The sequence below is a fragment of the Aptenodytes forsteri genome, unplaced genomic scaffold (genome assembly GCF_000699145.1).
Source record: "Aptenodytes forsteri isolate BGI_AS27 unplaced genomic scaffold, ASM69914v1 Scaffold55, whole genome shotgun sequence".
NCBI classification, from domain to species: Eukaryota; Metazoa; Chordata; class Aves; order Sphenisciformes; family Spheniscidae; genus Aptenodytes; species Aptenodytes forsteri.
The window spans coordinates 1,362,716-1,378,208 of record NW_008796063.1 but is presented as its reverse complement, the minus strand read 5'-3'; the positions used below and the strand labels follow the sequence as shown (position 1 = coordinate 1,378,208).

At 39.1% G+C, this 15,493-nt stretch overlaps 1 protein-coding gene across 1 annotated transcript in view; it reads left to right on the top strand.

Moving 5' to 3' along the window:
- The window catches only part of SLC25A13 (solute carrier family 25 member 13), an 82,303-nt gene that overhangs the window by 10,718 nt on the left and 56,092 nt on the right, over nt 1-15,493 (top strand). The window contains exon 3 of the mRNA XM_009286349.1: nt 2,451-2,566. Within this exon, the coding sequence (XP_009284624.1) occupies nt 2,451-2,566 (116 nt within the window). The remainder of the gene's footprint in view (nt 1-2,450; nt 2,567-15,493) is intronic.

Genomic DNA, 15,493 nt, shown 5'->3' with positions numbered 1-15,493 from the left:
GAACCTCCTGGATTGCTTATGCCCTGCCGTGTTGTCCTTCCAACAGATGTTGGGGTGGTTGAACTCCCCCATGAGGACGAGGGCTTGTGAGCCTGAGACTGCTCCTATCTGTCTACAGAGGGCCTCATCCGCTCGGTCTTCCTGGTCAGGTGGCCTGTAGCAGACCCCCACCGTAATGTCGCCTGTCCCTGCCTTCCCTTTAATCCTGACCCATACACTCTCGGTTGGCTCCTCATCCATCCCCAGGCAGAGCTCCATGCACTCCAGCTGGTCATTGACATAGAGGGCGACACCCCCTCCTCGTCTCCCCTGCCTGTCCTTCCTAAAGAGCCTGTATCCTTCCATCCCAACACTCCAATCATAGGAGCCATCCCACCACGACTCCGTGATGCCAATAATTTTGTTCTTTCTATGTGTGGGCTTTATAATCTTTGGGACAGAAGTATTCAGTGCTTTGTATCTGGTTGCTGTTGTGGAAGTTGTCAGGTACGTAACCAATAATGGATAATAATGAGCTTTTATAACCTGTAAGTCACATAGTAACGATAAATATGCATAAATGCAAAACTAAGTAGGTTGTGATATATTGGTTTAAAATGGAAGGAAATGTTGCATTTTTTAAAATTTCTTTTGCCTTAGGAGAGATGGAAGTTTTCTTCCATTTCAAGACTGAGTATCTGTGTATTCTGTGTCTAACAGTGGGGAGTACTGAGAGCTCCCAAGGAGCTTAAACTAAATGACTCGATGGCCTGCCTATGTGCTAATGTGTGCATATGTAGTAAGTCATTGGCTTCTTTGCCAGTAAAGCTTAAGGCATGCTTATACGTCTACTGGCATCATCAATTGTGAGTTTAATATTAAGAATACCTGAGGAGGTTTCTTTTTATTTATTTCTCACACTACATAATAACCTATGGTGGCAAGTTCCCAGAGCTAATTATTTGTTAGACTATTTCTGACTCTACATATGCTTTCTTTTACTTTTATTTAGTGCATATATATTGAGGGAGGTAAAGTAGAACAGCTTTTTGGCCTTCTCTGTGCCATGCTTTTTTTTATGTCCTCTTTTGTTCATCTTCTTGTGTTTTCATGTTCTTCACGGAAATCAGCTTCTGTTACCCTTTGGCTGTTTGGCTGTTGACGTGCAGCAAGCACACTTGTGTGTGACTTTAAATTAATTCCCTTAAGACAGGGTGACTGGAAATTGTTGTATAGTCATGGGTCATCATAACTTGATGGAATGAATGTCTTTTCCAACCTGTTCAAACACTTTGTTCTTCACTGTTATTGCATACTGAGTGAAAGCTGTCATTGAACCGGCTGCAGTGTCATTTTGAGTAGAAGTCCTAAGGATACAGTTAGTTTCTAATACGAAAAAAATAAATAATTTCTTTTTGTGTGTGTTTCTTGACATGTTACACTGAATTTTGTGCTTCTCAGAAATAAATCTTTGTTCCCCAGCTACTGCCATGTGAACCCATTAAAGCTACACACTTGCTACGCTGACATAAAGCAGCCTCGAGAGAGGGCAGTCTTAAACCTCCCAGACTGCCAGCAGGCCCTGCAGCCACACATTTGAAGATAATTTTAAACTGTACAACCTAGCCATTAAAGAAGTAGCAAAACAGAAGAATGGTTGGCCTTTGCCTCTTTAAGAATAGTCCATTTGAACTCTTGGGTGTGACCCAGAGAAATTAGAGCTGCTCAAGGTCTTTGCAGTATCAAATCTACTGCTGGAAACAATGCCAAATTGTCTGATTATGTATTTCTGCTTATTAACTAACTTAAGGAGGGGCACCTCTGCTTTTATCTCTGCTCTGCTACTGCGCTCACGTATTGGGAACCTGGCTATAATGATGAATTTGAATAAACTCCTCTTGGGCTGAGGAAGAACGTGCAGACTACTGCTTGAAATTTGTGACTCAACACGCAGGACTGGAGGGCTGTGATGGATGACTAATAAGTTGCTAGCAAACAGATAACACATTCTGATCGGTTCCTTCTGAAGTCAGTGGCAGCATGTAGGTCTTGAATGGATTTGCTTTACAAAAGCCTTAGGTACTGAGTCTTGAGGGAAGTTACTCATATCTTTATTGGCTCTCTGTCTTGCCAGCGGAGGGAGGTAGGCTCCCCCAGAGGGCAGTTCAGTTAGATATTAAAGCTGAGGTGAGTAGCCAGGCTGAGCGCTTTGCTTATTTTATGTTCTGTTGTGACTTGCTGAGAGGAATAGTTCCCTGTTCAACAAAGTAATTTCCATCTAAAGGCGATATAAAGGCCTCCTGACAGCATTGGTGATAGGACATTTTAGGATAAATTTTAATCCCTATTGATAACATTTTGTACACATTTTGGTTGTGATCTTATTTCTTTTGTATAATCTATGTTATATTGTATTTCATTTTTCTGCAAGCAAGTGGTTTCATAGCTCCTCTTTTTCCTTCATCCCTTAGGTTGATATCCTTTCAAGAGTTTGTGGCATTTGAATCAGTCCTGTGTGCTCCAGATGCATTGTTCATAGTAGCCTTTCAGCTGTTTGACAAGACTGGCAAAGGAGAAGTTACTTTTGGTAAGACCGTTGTTCTTAAATGTACACTCTTAATTTAAAAATCCCTACTTACGCTAAACTCTGTTTCACCTTCTGTTACCATAGGAAACACAGTGATTGGTAGTGGAACTACACTAGTGCCAAGCAACTTTCTGGCTGAGTTTTTTTAATCATTTACATATGCACAATATGAAGTCAAGGTCATGGTCATCTTCATGGTTTTCTGTGGAGAACTGGTCACTTCTCTTTTTCTCTTCCCCAACATGCTTGTGCAGGTCTTCAGAACAGCAGTGAAAGGTGACTATAGGAAATGATTGTAAAACCGCAAGAAAGTTGCCAGAAGACTTGGGTGAATGTTGAGTCTGAGATTACCCTGAATTATTTTTTGTTTAAATTGGCTATATTTCAAGCTGGCTTCCTTTTAAGGCTTAAAACTTTCTTCTGTGAGATTTTACAGTAATAAATCCATTATTACCCACCACCCCACTACCTCCCAAAAATTCAGCTGTGCATTGGAGGTGTAGCATTTGCACTGACAACATGAGAAATACTCAGGCCAGTTTAAAACTTGATTATGGGGACTGTTTATTTCTAGATACCACAGAGACAGCTTTTGATATCTGCAGGACTATCTGCCACCTGCCTAATGATAAGGGTCATTCTATCTGGAAGAAGGATTCAGAAATTAGCAGTTTTGAATAACTTCAGGCATGGAGCTTGCACTTCAAAAAGTATGGGGGATTTTTTTGCCCTAAGTACCTACACTGGATAAAATTCTATTTCTAATCTGCTACATTTGGACACCGTTATCCATATGTTTCAAGTTTTATTAACTGTTGTTAAACAGTTTTAACTAAAAGGAAAGTTGGATGACATTGACTCTTTGTCTTTTCGAAATGTATGGTTCACATGTCCTTTGTCTTTTGCTAGCATTCCCCACACATGTTTTATGCTCAGTTAAAAAAGCCCTTCCCTTTCTATTTGAACTGACAAGATCCTGTTACCATTGCTTCAAGCATCATTGTATTCCTTCTACTGTCTCCAAAAATCTGTATTTGAAGTTGCGGCTGGTGAGAAGACTTGCTGTCTCTTCTTGTGTCTGTTTTGGTTTTTCATTATTTTGGTTGTCTGCTGAGGTTGTGAAAGATGTGCTTTTTGTTTGCAATATTACTTGTTAGAACAGCTTTTTAAAAATCACTACAGATGCTAAAAGATTTGAAAGAATTTCAGGAAAAAGTTATGCTGATTGTAACCTTGATGAAGGAAGTATTTTGTGCCTAACAGTCTTGTGCATGTGTATGGACAGAGAGGCAACGAGAGACGGCATGCTTTTAAATCAGGAGGGTGCGCATATTTTGCAGAGATTTTGTTCCAGCGCAGACAAACCAGGGTTCCTGGAATGCCTGTGATGTGCAGGTTCTTGTCTGCGTCAGAGCCCCCAGTTGCTTGGAGCGCTCGTTAATAATCTAGGAAGAACTGTAGTCGTTTGATGTGAATGCTGAATCAGTCCAACTTAACTTTTTAACTCTTGGCGTTCTTGTTTGTATTTTTCCTGCTGGCAAATGCTTCCCTTGGGGTTTGACACAGTGATTCAAGGGATTTGTTTGGCATTTGAAGTCCATTGAAGTCGTTCTAGTGATGTGAGAGAAACTCCTATGCCAGGCTGTATTTAAGGTATTTGAAAGAGGAGACATGCCAACATTGGCAGAACCTCAGATAGCTTTTTTTAATTCCTTCCTCTCCCCCTTTGAAAGCATAAATGCATTTGTAACTTCTGTATAGTACCTTGTGGCTACCACCCCAGCAAACGCCTGGAGTGGGGAGGATGTGAGAGCTGTCTCAGTGTTGTGCATTCTCAGCAGAAACGGTTGACCTTTAGACAAAGCTAGTTTCTATTTTCTATCGTAAGAAAAAAAGCTTTTTTCCCCCCATTATGAAAAAAAACCCTAATATTTTCACAAATAAATTAGTACAATACTATCCTGTAACTTTGCCACTCAGTGCCTCAGTCATGCGTCTTTGAGGTTCATTATGAGATCTTTTTCCATTGACTTGAATGAGAGTGGGATCAAGTCCTTATCAAGGTTAGGAGACTTAAATAGGGGGTTTGTATACTGTGGAATTACAGTGTGAAAGGAACAGAAGAAAAGGGAAAGGATCGTTTTTCACTATACTGCTGCTAAGTGTAGTATCTCAAGGATCGCCTTATAAGTCTGTATCTCATTTTATTGTTGTAAGGAAACAGCATGGCTTATCTGTGCAGTCATTGTTTTTCTGTATACTGAGATAATGCTATAAATATTTTAGCTTATACCGAACGGAATATAGGGCTTCCCAGCTGTGAACTCCACATTTTCTACTAAGCAAATCATCTAAATCTTATTCTTCTACAGGTGCACTTAGCTTGGCACCTTTGTAAAATAAATTAATAATGGGCTTTGCGTCAATGAGCTTTTACACTGAATGCTACATCCAGGCTGTGGATATTTGGAGAAATGTTCTGGGTAAAGAAGTTCCAGTATTTAATACTTTGCACTTACTTTTCTTGAAAAATGCTGCAGTCTTACTTGAGCTTCTGGGTTGAAAATGCCTTTGCATTTTCACCATATGTTGACATCTGTACAATTTTAAATGTTTCATTTCTTTCAAGGTAACTGTACCTCGTTCTTTGACAGAGCTAGCATCTATTTAAAAGAGCTGGTCCACAAGCAGTGTGTGTATTGGGGGTGGGTGGGAAATATTTCTAGTTTATTGCTTTTCGAGGTGAATGAAATGGCCACTAGTAAATTAGTGGGCAGTGGCTGACTGAGAATACACCTGGCCGTTGCATCATGTTGTAGATTTATCTGCTGCTGAAGTGTCAAAGCTTTGACAGTTTGCAAGGAGTTAAAGCTCTCAGCAGGAAAGTGGGAGGAAGTTTAGCCGGCTTTTAAATTCGAGGCAAAGAGCAAACCATTGCTTCTTACTGTTGAGTGTTGACAGGCACATAAAAGCTGATAATGTAAGTCCAGGGGTTTAAGAGACTTAGTAGAGTTGCTTTTTTTTGTCGTATGACTGTATTTTAATGCCTCATTAAAGAAGCAGAGCCCTTTGAAATTCTTTACTAGATGGCGTTTAAAAAAAGGCGAAGTGGTTGGGTAAAAATGTCAGTGTTTAAAAACTAAGTTGTCTTAACCTCCATCTCTAATTTCAGATGGATAAATGAAATGATGGGAGCTAACAGTTCTGAGCTGTGAATAACGCAGCGGTGATATCCAGGGACTGGAACTTTCCTTTTCTTATACTGGTTCTCACAGCCCTACTGAAGGGCAAAATAAGTGTTGTCCATGTTGGTTTTGCTCACAGAGAAAGGAAAGGCACAAAAAGAGATGTGATTGCCTGAGTCTGTGCTGCCAACCAGCGTTGAACCTGGCTTTGAAGATTTTAATTCTGATTTGTTTTAAAGTAGAATTTCCCACCAGACAGAAATTCTTGCTCTTGTACTTAATTAAATGTAGCTGTGGTATAGCTTATGTTTTTCTAGTTTTGGATTTTTTTTTTAAAGGTCCTCTAATTCAACCTGAAGCTGTTTCAAAATGGATGCTGTGCTGTGCTGCTTTGAGAAATATGAGTATGCTGTAAAACAAGTCAGTCCTTTAATTTAAAAAAAACCGAAAAAGCAAAACAAAACCCCCCAAACCCAGCAAAAATGCGAAGGCAATGGGGAACCCAAACCCCAAGTTGTTGCTTGGGGTAATCGTAACAGCTGCAGAATCAAGGAATGTATTCTGCTTTTGTCTCAAAACAAAATTTTATTTACGTGTAGACAGCAGCTATTGTGGGTCTCTGCTTCTGTTATTAATTATATCAGTACAGTTCTTAGGTAAACACATTAATTAAGGATACATCTTACTAAGCACTCCTGTTTGCTTATCTGATACTTGAATTGCCTGAATACTTCTTTGTAAACTTTCTGGAAGCACATAGCTCTTAACAGAGGTTTAAATAGCTCTACAGCTATTGTGATGAGCTTCAGAGTTTTTCCTCTTACGATAATGCTCTGATACTTTTTCAATATGCAAAGAATTATTACAGGAGTCTCACAATTGCTTTCCTGACCAAAGGATTAGGTTCAGACTGTGTGAGCTAGCTCTTGCTTTTGTTCCAGAGGATTATTTATTTTATGCTTTGCCCTGTAATTGCTTGGTTTGACTTCGCTCTTCTTACGGGATCTGTAATTCTTTTTTTTTCCTTGCACAACACCTAGCTTAGTGATGCCCAGCCTGGTACACTCAATACCATGTAAAGCAAGGAAAAGCTAAATCTGAACTACCAAAATAAATTGCTGAGGTTGTAAGCTTTGATCACTTGATAAATTGCAATATTCAGTATTTCTCAGTGAAATTTCCATTGCTGGTTCAAATTGGTTAGAAACCATTTGTAGCTAGTGATCTGTTAGCTTACACCTACACAGTGAAACATTTGTTGGTTTATAAATGACAGTTGCCTAGATATGGTGATCCCAATGGCAAATGCAAAATTTGTTTCGTCTCTGATATTTTTTGTTGTTTGTACTGGATTTTGCACAAATAATGGCCAGTTTTAATTGAAAGAGGATGTAAGGTAGACTTGTTAGTATATTTATTTGCTTCCAAACAATTTTTGAAATCTTCTTTATACTGTTTTCAGAGAATTTAATTTCTAGACATATGTCAACTTGGCAAGTTTTTCTTGTTTTGTTTTTTCTTTTAACTATAATGTTATGTAACCAGGCAGACTTTCATGAAGGCATCTAAGTAAAACAGAGCGTGTTTAGTCACAAAGTAAATCTGTCATTTTAAATATTAGGAAAAGTTCCATCCTTTTACATAGTTGTGTTTCATTTGGTCTAGAAAACACAATTGAGTTTTCTAAGTCATCCAGAACTGAAATTTGGTGTTTTGGTTTGTTCTTTGTTGTTGGTTTTGGACTATAATGTTATGTAACCAGGCAGACTTTCATGAAGGCATCTAAGTAAAACAGAGCGTGTTTAGTCACAAAGTAAATCTGTCATTTTAAATATTAGGAAAAGTTCCATCCTTTTACATAGTTGTGTTTCATTTGGTCTAGAAAACACAATTGAGTTTTCTAAGTCATCCAGAACTGAAATTTTTGGTTTTGGTTTGTTCTTTGTTGTTGGTTTTGGTTTGTCTTTTCTTTTTTTTTTTTTTTTTTTTTTTAAATCAAAGCTGCCTACTGACAAACATCAGGCTGAAGGCTGCGCATATCTCTTGTTCATTACCAAAACCCAAGGAACGATCATAGAATCATCAAACAGTTTATGTTGGAAGGGACTGTGGCAGCCATCTGGTTCAAGCCCTTGCAGTGCCATCAAGACCAGGTTGCTCTGGGGGCAACATCCAATCAAGGTTTTAAATTTCTCTGAGGATGGAGACTCTGCAGCCTCTATGAGCAAGCAACACACCGGTGTTCGACCAGTGTTACAGTGAAAAATAATTTCCTGATGCCTAGTTGGGATTGCCCATGTTCCAGCTTGGGAACAAGTTCCTGTCCTTCCACTGTGCATCTCCGTCTTCCCTTCACCCTCCTGTTGGGTAGTTGGAGACAGCAATGAGGTCCTCCTTTAGCCCGCCCTTCTCCAGGCTGAGAAACCCCCATACCATCAGCCTCTCCGCACGTCATGTGCATCAACCCCTGGCTATCTTATATGGAGAAAACAAAAGTGGTATTTTATTTTAGTTAGCCAGGTTATGCTGTTTACCTTGGTGGAAGTGATCTGTTTTTTTTATTATTCTTCTTCAGGGCAAAAGGGGTAAATTTAGATTTTGTGCCCTCATGGGGCCTAGTGCTTTCCAAACCTGTGGTCTTTGGGCTCTGGCAGTTTGTTCCTCACTTCTAAGGAGGCCAGGAAAGGTAATAAAGAAATGTAAGGCTGTTGCCAGTAAACTGAAATTATGGATATCCACAGCTCAAGTAGAAATATTTTTAAGGGACTGCATCTTGGAAAAATGTTGAAAACCTTTTCTGTAAGCCAATTATGTAATATGCTGTGTATAAATTCATGTTATTTCCCCTTACATCCAAGGAGGACAGAAGAAGCAGACAAGCTTGGATCCAGAGTCTTAACTGCTGAAAGTGATGGTACTCTTGGAAAGAGCCTGCTTTTTGGGGTATTTGCAGTGTTTAGCAGAGGTAACAGATGTGCTCAGGTATCTCAGTCAAAGATCAGGGCGAAGCTGAATTGGACAGTGTATGGATATGTCATGAGGAAGTGAATTCATAGTTTTTAGAAGTGAAAAGAGCACAAACAACCAGAGCAGGTGGAAGGTAAGAGGATTTAAAAGTGAGAACATTTTCAGCAGAGGGTTGAAACTTGAAGCTTATCATAGATCTTTTGACTGGGAAAAATCGTGAAGGCACAAGCATGTTCTCGTGATAATGTGTTCATTAACGTAAAATTAACCTGTAAGACTGCTCTGTCGTTGTTGAAAAGTTTGGATAGGGCAGTGAAGTTATAACCAAATGAGTTTTGTTCAGTAGCTAGTGCCTCTCTCCTAAAGGGGAATGCGTGCTGAACTTTTTGTTAGGATTCATACTGGACTTTATGGTTTGCTGGGGGCTTTTAGGGAATTTTTTGGTTGTTGTCATCTTTAAAGTCTGCTTATGACATCTGAAAGGTTAGCAATACTGGTCTTAATCTCATCTCTGTGTACAACAGGTGCTATACAGCCTTTGTTGCTTCTTCCAACCACAAAATGGATGTGGTTCACATCTGAACGGAAGCAGCCACTTTTAGTGAGAGACTCCAGCCTCCTGCTTCTCTGCCCTGCTGTGACTGCCTCGAAGGGTGCTGGCACTCCGTTGGGGCTGTCGCAGTACAGTCTCTTTTCTGCCTGGAGATGTGCCGAGTCAACCAATTCATTTTATGAGGGCAGCCCAACAAATACCATAAGCTTTTGCTTTCCATTGATGTGCTCCAGATGTTAGTATGTTACCTGGAGGTGAAAAACCATTGTGAAGGCATCCATTTTTTGATACATGTGGAACTTTATTGCACTTCTTTAAATGACCAGTTTGTACTACAAAAAGAACCACCTTGTTTTTTGGAACTTTTTTAATGACTTATGAGCTGTGTTTTCCGAACAACTGAATGTAGATGCACAGCAATATCAGATTGGCATGCACGTGTGGTATGGTATCTTGTCAGAGATCAGAAGAACTGCTCAGAAGCTGTTCCAGTTCAGTGGGTCAAAAATCCACTTTTTATGAAAGGCTAACTGTAGATTTGCATGATTGACAATAACAGTTCCAATTTTAAAAGATAGAGGTAACAGAGAGCACTTCCAGTTGGTGGGATAATTCAAGAATACTACATGCTCAGATGGCTAAACCATTGTGCTTTCTGCTGCTACTTCATGCTACTTAAAAAGAAAAAAATAGGTGTGGAAAAGGTGGGAAAAAGCCAATTTGAGAGTAAATTTCAACTATATGAGGCCACTCTTTGGTTAACGGTAAGCTGAGGGTTAGCCATCTTTCATACAGCTGTATATCCTGGTGGAAAAAAAAAAACCCAACATGATTACTAGGCAGCATTTGGGGATGAACCAGAAGCTTCCACACCAGAATATGTTTAAACTGTGGCAGGAGCAGTATACCACTTTAAGCTTGATTTTTATTTTAATTTTTTCCCCATCCCCTTTTCAAATTGTCCTGGAATTACAGATTAGAAGGTAAAAACTTCAGCAGGCCCTAAGAGCTAGGAAGGTGTTTTGTTATTACAAATTTTAATATGAAATTTCAGATAGCAAAATACACATACTTTTGCAGTGTGTATAATTCAGTTTTCTAAATTGGAAAATCTGCTGTTACCTAGCAGTTAATGACTATTTTTTTCCAACATTTGGAATGCAGGACCTGATTTGATAAGCTGATAAAAGAAAACAAAACTGAGAACATGTTGGAAGTGCTCAAAGTGAAAATTACAGTTTAGGTAGGTTTGGAGGTAGATAGTTAGACATTTTAATTGAACTAAAATAGTTTTATACTAATACAGTACTGTTGTGGGAGTACATTTTGTGGTGCATTTGAAATTGAAGTATTTAAGTGGGGGAAAATGTATGTTAATGCTTTGCAAGAAAGTGATTTTTTTTTTTTATACCATCTATCTAAGCAAAATAGCTGTTAAAGAAATAGACCTCTCAAGTCTGTATTGGAGAGTAAAGTTTAGGATAATTTCTTTGAGCCAGGAGTTTGCTTTTATCACTTCGGTTGGTATATTAAACTGCTGTAGGAAACAATCATGTGAATTCTGAAGTAAATATGTATTCCTGGAGAACTACAGCGAAGTCAGCCCCTGCCAGGGCAAAGAAAGGTGTTGAGTCAGTCTGGATTCTGAAAGTCCTGTGTTTTTAACATCTCCATGATAGGTATAACAGAAATGAGTCCAGATGATGATTTCAGTTACCCACATGGAAACGAAGGCATTGAATTTGATAAGACAGCTTTGGTTACACACAAGCAACACTGGCTTATGTTAAGCAGTGGAAACCCCTGCTTGTCCATTACAATTCAGCACTAGTCCACAGCTGGACTAGCTCAACACAGCTAAATTGGTTAAAATTACCATTTTTATTACTTCAGTTTAATTTGTCTTTGGGGATTTTCTCTGAATTTGGAGTAACTAGTCCTATAGAAAAATAAGCTACCACTTACACATGTGTGCACACACAAAATTATCAAAAGAAGTGAATTCAGTTTTTTATACGTGTTTATATGCAAGTGTATACGTGCAGCCACATTTTTCAGGTGCAGGTGAAACTGATCTTAGTCTAAATGGATCGGGTGCACTAATGGAGGGTTTTGCACTCTTTTGAATGAATCTGTTTTAAAACAGTAGCACTGCCACATGACAGAGCACAGATAAATTGCACTGACCTGAACTGCTATCTTTTTTCAAATCAACCCCCCACCCCCCTTCTTGACTTGTGTAATACAATCCCTTTATCTTCAAATTATGTGCTCTGCAGTTTGAGTGTTCTATCAGATACCTTCCTAGTAATATTTTAAGAAGGAAAGAACCTAATTTAATTTTTTTTTATTCAGAATTGCAGAATAGGTTGTGGTCCATGTTTTGCAAGGAATTAAGAGGCAGTGAAAATACAGCATTAATGTATTATTTCAGGGTTTCTAACCTGTGGAAGAAGGTGGCTGTGACAGCCTTTCTTGCTCTTACTGCTTTGTTGAGAGAAGTTGAAGGGATGAGTACTTTTCCTTTGCAATCCTTAGTAATCAAGCTATTCCAATGTGTTATTTAATTTACAGCATGACCACTATAAAACTGTTTCAACCTATTTCCTTGACAAAGCAGCAGGAAGATCAAGAAGGTGATTGTAGCGCTTGTACTTCCAGAGTGTTGTACCTCTTCTGGGTGAATGGGGATAAATGGACAACCCAGCCAAGTACTTGGACTACCCATCATTCCACATCTTAGCTGAGCAGATGTGATGTGGACGTATGTTTTCCAAAATAAAAAGTCATCATTATAGAACAGTCCTGGTCCCAGACCGTAGAAGGATGGAAATAAACTCTAACTAGCTGTGTATTTAAAGTTCACAACAGTAAATAGAAAAACAACAAAACAAAAACCCAGACCAAAAAAAGCCAACCCAAACCTTGGATAAACCCGAACAATTCCAGTAAAACAAGATAATACAAAATATTATTACTTGAGTATTTTTGACATGTATGTATGCACATCTCTGTACACATGTGCTTTTGCACAAGTTTATTGTACTTTTTCTGTGGCCGGGAGCAGCAAGGGCCGGCGGCTTTGCCAGGCAGGTGAGCCTGCAGCTGAGTGAGGGTGCCAAGAGGACGGGGCATGGGCAGAGACCACCCAGCAAGGGGTGCAGTCCCATGCTGCCTGAGCAAGGACAGCAGAGCATGTCTGGTGACAGTGACCAGGGTCAGCCAAGAGTCCAGCGAACGCCAGACAAGTCCACAGGGACGAGGCAGGTCCGAGGTCAGGCTGGGAAGCCAAGTCAGGGGGTCTGGGTCACCAAAGTGCATGGGCAGGTGCAGGCATCCCTGCGGGGTGGCTCAGACAAGGAGGACCAAGGACCTGCGACGCTGCTTCTCCCAGCTCCTCCTCCCACGGCTCTTTCCACGGACCCTGATCCACATGCTCATGGGTGGGGCATGGGGAAGAGGTTGCAGAACCTGGTGGTGCACTCAGGGTCATGAAGATTATGGAAAAATGTAGAGTTGTTTCAAATGGTCAATGAGGACCCATTGCAAAGTTTGTGGAAATCATTCTGTTCTCATCTCCGCTGAGCTTTAGGTCAGGTCTTGCTTGGCAGTTGTCAAGGTGCTGGGGTTTCCTAGTCACGATAGTGAAACAGCTGCTCTTATCAATAGTTTAATTTGACCAGTTGGACTTCCTTCTTTGCCTTTTCTTCTGTGTAGGATTTATTTTAAATGACTTTGAAAAAAATGCACTTTTTTGTTACAGCCATTTAAAGGAAATTGTTTCCAAATGCATGAACGGAAGTGCTTAACCATTAACAAAACATGATTTTATAAAGGTATCACCTTTTGTCTGAGCAGAATGACAGGGATTTGCATATTCCAGTTTAAAAAACCTTATCTCTTTATACTAAAATATCTATTCCACACTCTTTGCATTAATTTTGCTTCGTTTAATCCAAGTTGTAGCTATAATGCTCATGTGTTCCTCTTCAGGGCCTTAAGTATGATGAATGTAGAAGCAGTTACTGCCAGAAGGGTTTGAAAAGGTTATTGGTGCATGTAGAACTTTTTTTAACTTATGATAGTTCACATCTTTTCAAATTTGTCTTTTGTTTTCCTCTCTGCAGAAGGTAGCCTGTGTCCTTTACAGAAGTTGCTATTGCCATTTTCATCAGGGTAAATCTCATTTTTTATCAAGGCCCAAGGTTTTGGTACAGATTTTCTATACCATGCACAAATTGCTTAAATGCATAAAGGTGTAACATACATCATATATAAAATATATATAGCATATAACTTATATAAAATAAAGCCAATTGTGACAGCTTTTCTGCAGAAATGTTGCAGCTATTTCGTAAGGAGAGTGGGATTTTTGTAGATAATCATGAGATTTTTTTCTAGCTGTGCGTTGAGATAGTATTAACTTCGCTGGACTGAACGATGACACTGCATGAAACATTTAGGTACTTGTGCAAATAAATAATTTGAAAGAATTTCAGATTTAATACATCAGCTATTTATGTGCTGTAGCCTGTAAAGATTTTTAGTAGCTTGTTCTGTCAAGTGACTAGATGGCATGTGCAACTAGTTCTCCCAATAAACTTGATTAATGTGTAGAAGGAGCTGAGGATTTCTGAGTTCTTTTCTTAAATGTAAAATATAGTGAGAGAATGACTTGCAGTTTGCTCCTTTTACAATTTCAAATTTCCAAATAGATAATTTTCACTTGGGGAACCCAGTGGTCTTTATTGTGTCATGAGGGTCTGTGGTTATTCCAAAGCACTCACTATTTCTAGTTATAATTCTTAATCACAGTATGGAAATGTGAATGCGGTATACTTGTTTGTACAGTAAGCATTTAAGCATAGACATCAGTACACTGGAGAGAAGAAAGTCCCCAGGACCCAAAACAAAAAACCACCCAGTGGTCTTTATTGTGTCATGAGGGTCTGTGGTTATTCCAAAGCACTCACTATTTCTAGTTATAATTCTTAATCACAGTATGGAAATGTGAATGCGGTATACTTGTTTGTACAGTAAGCATTTAAGCATAGACATCAGTACACTGGAGAGAAGAAAGTCCCCAGGACCCAAAGGACAAAAAACCTCCACTGTAAACCAGCAGGCAGTTCACCTGGAGGGAAAATAGAACATCTTTTTTGTACAGTGATCAGAAACCAATGCCAAGGTATCTATTCTTTAATTAGAGGCAGCGCAGGGAAAAACAATTATTTATTATAGAGCTTTGCAATTTATTTTAAAATTGAGTTTCAAAGTTTAGTTTTTTTAAAGATGGACACAAATGACAGCATGAATTTCTAAAAATGAATATTTAAAATCTTCTCCTTCAACCTGCTTGCTTGCTTTCCAACAGCTCTGGTTCAAACAATGCAAACACAAAAATGGTTGTATCTTTTGCTAGCTTTAGATCTTGTGCTCTTACAGCTCCAGACAGTGGAGCATTGATGTTTTGTCTTTTTAAAACTAAAACAAATAAAGTGTTTTAATATCGATTTAAAAGCTTCAGTTTATCAGATGCTTTTATTAAATACCAGTTTAGGATCAAACCACAGTTGCCCAGAGAGGTTTTGGAATCTCCATCATTAGAGATACTCAAACCTCAGCTGGACATGGACCTGAGCAACCTAAACTGGTTGGACCTGCTTTGACAGGAGGTTGTACTAGACAGCATCGAGGTGTCCTTTCCATCACAAATTCTTCTGTGACTCTGTGAAACAGGTTCCTTTAAAAAAACGTCTGAACAAACAAAGTAACTCCTGGCTACTGAAGGACATTGCTGTTCTTTACTGTGTTTAGTTCAGGAACTTGTGGATAGCCATGGAACTTCAGCTGCAGGTTTAAGGTGAAACTACATTTTAAAATTGTCCATTTTTTATTTTAATACTGGACTTCGATGATTAGGAGATGATACTGTTAGAACTGAACAATAACTTGGAGTGAGTTCTAGTATGTAATTGGATACATTTTGATGGTTAAATCACAGGCTAAAACACTTAAGATTTTTTCATGGAGCACGAATGGTCTTTAATGTTTGAATCAGGCAATCTGACTACAGGCAAGACTTCAGTCAGTGACATTGTTGTAGATGAATGGGTGATGAGACTGGCGAGGAAAGAGGAAAAATGCTGTCCACTGAGTGTATATAGGAGTTTGTGAACCATAAATAGTTGTGAAAAGGAAGTACCAGGTATGTGTAAAAAG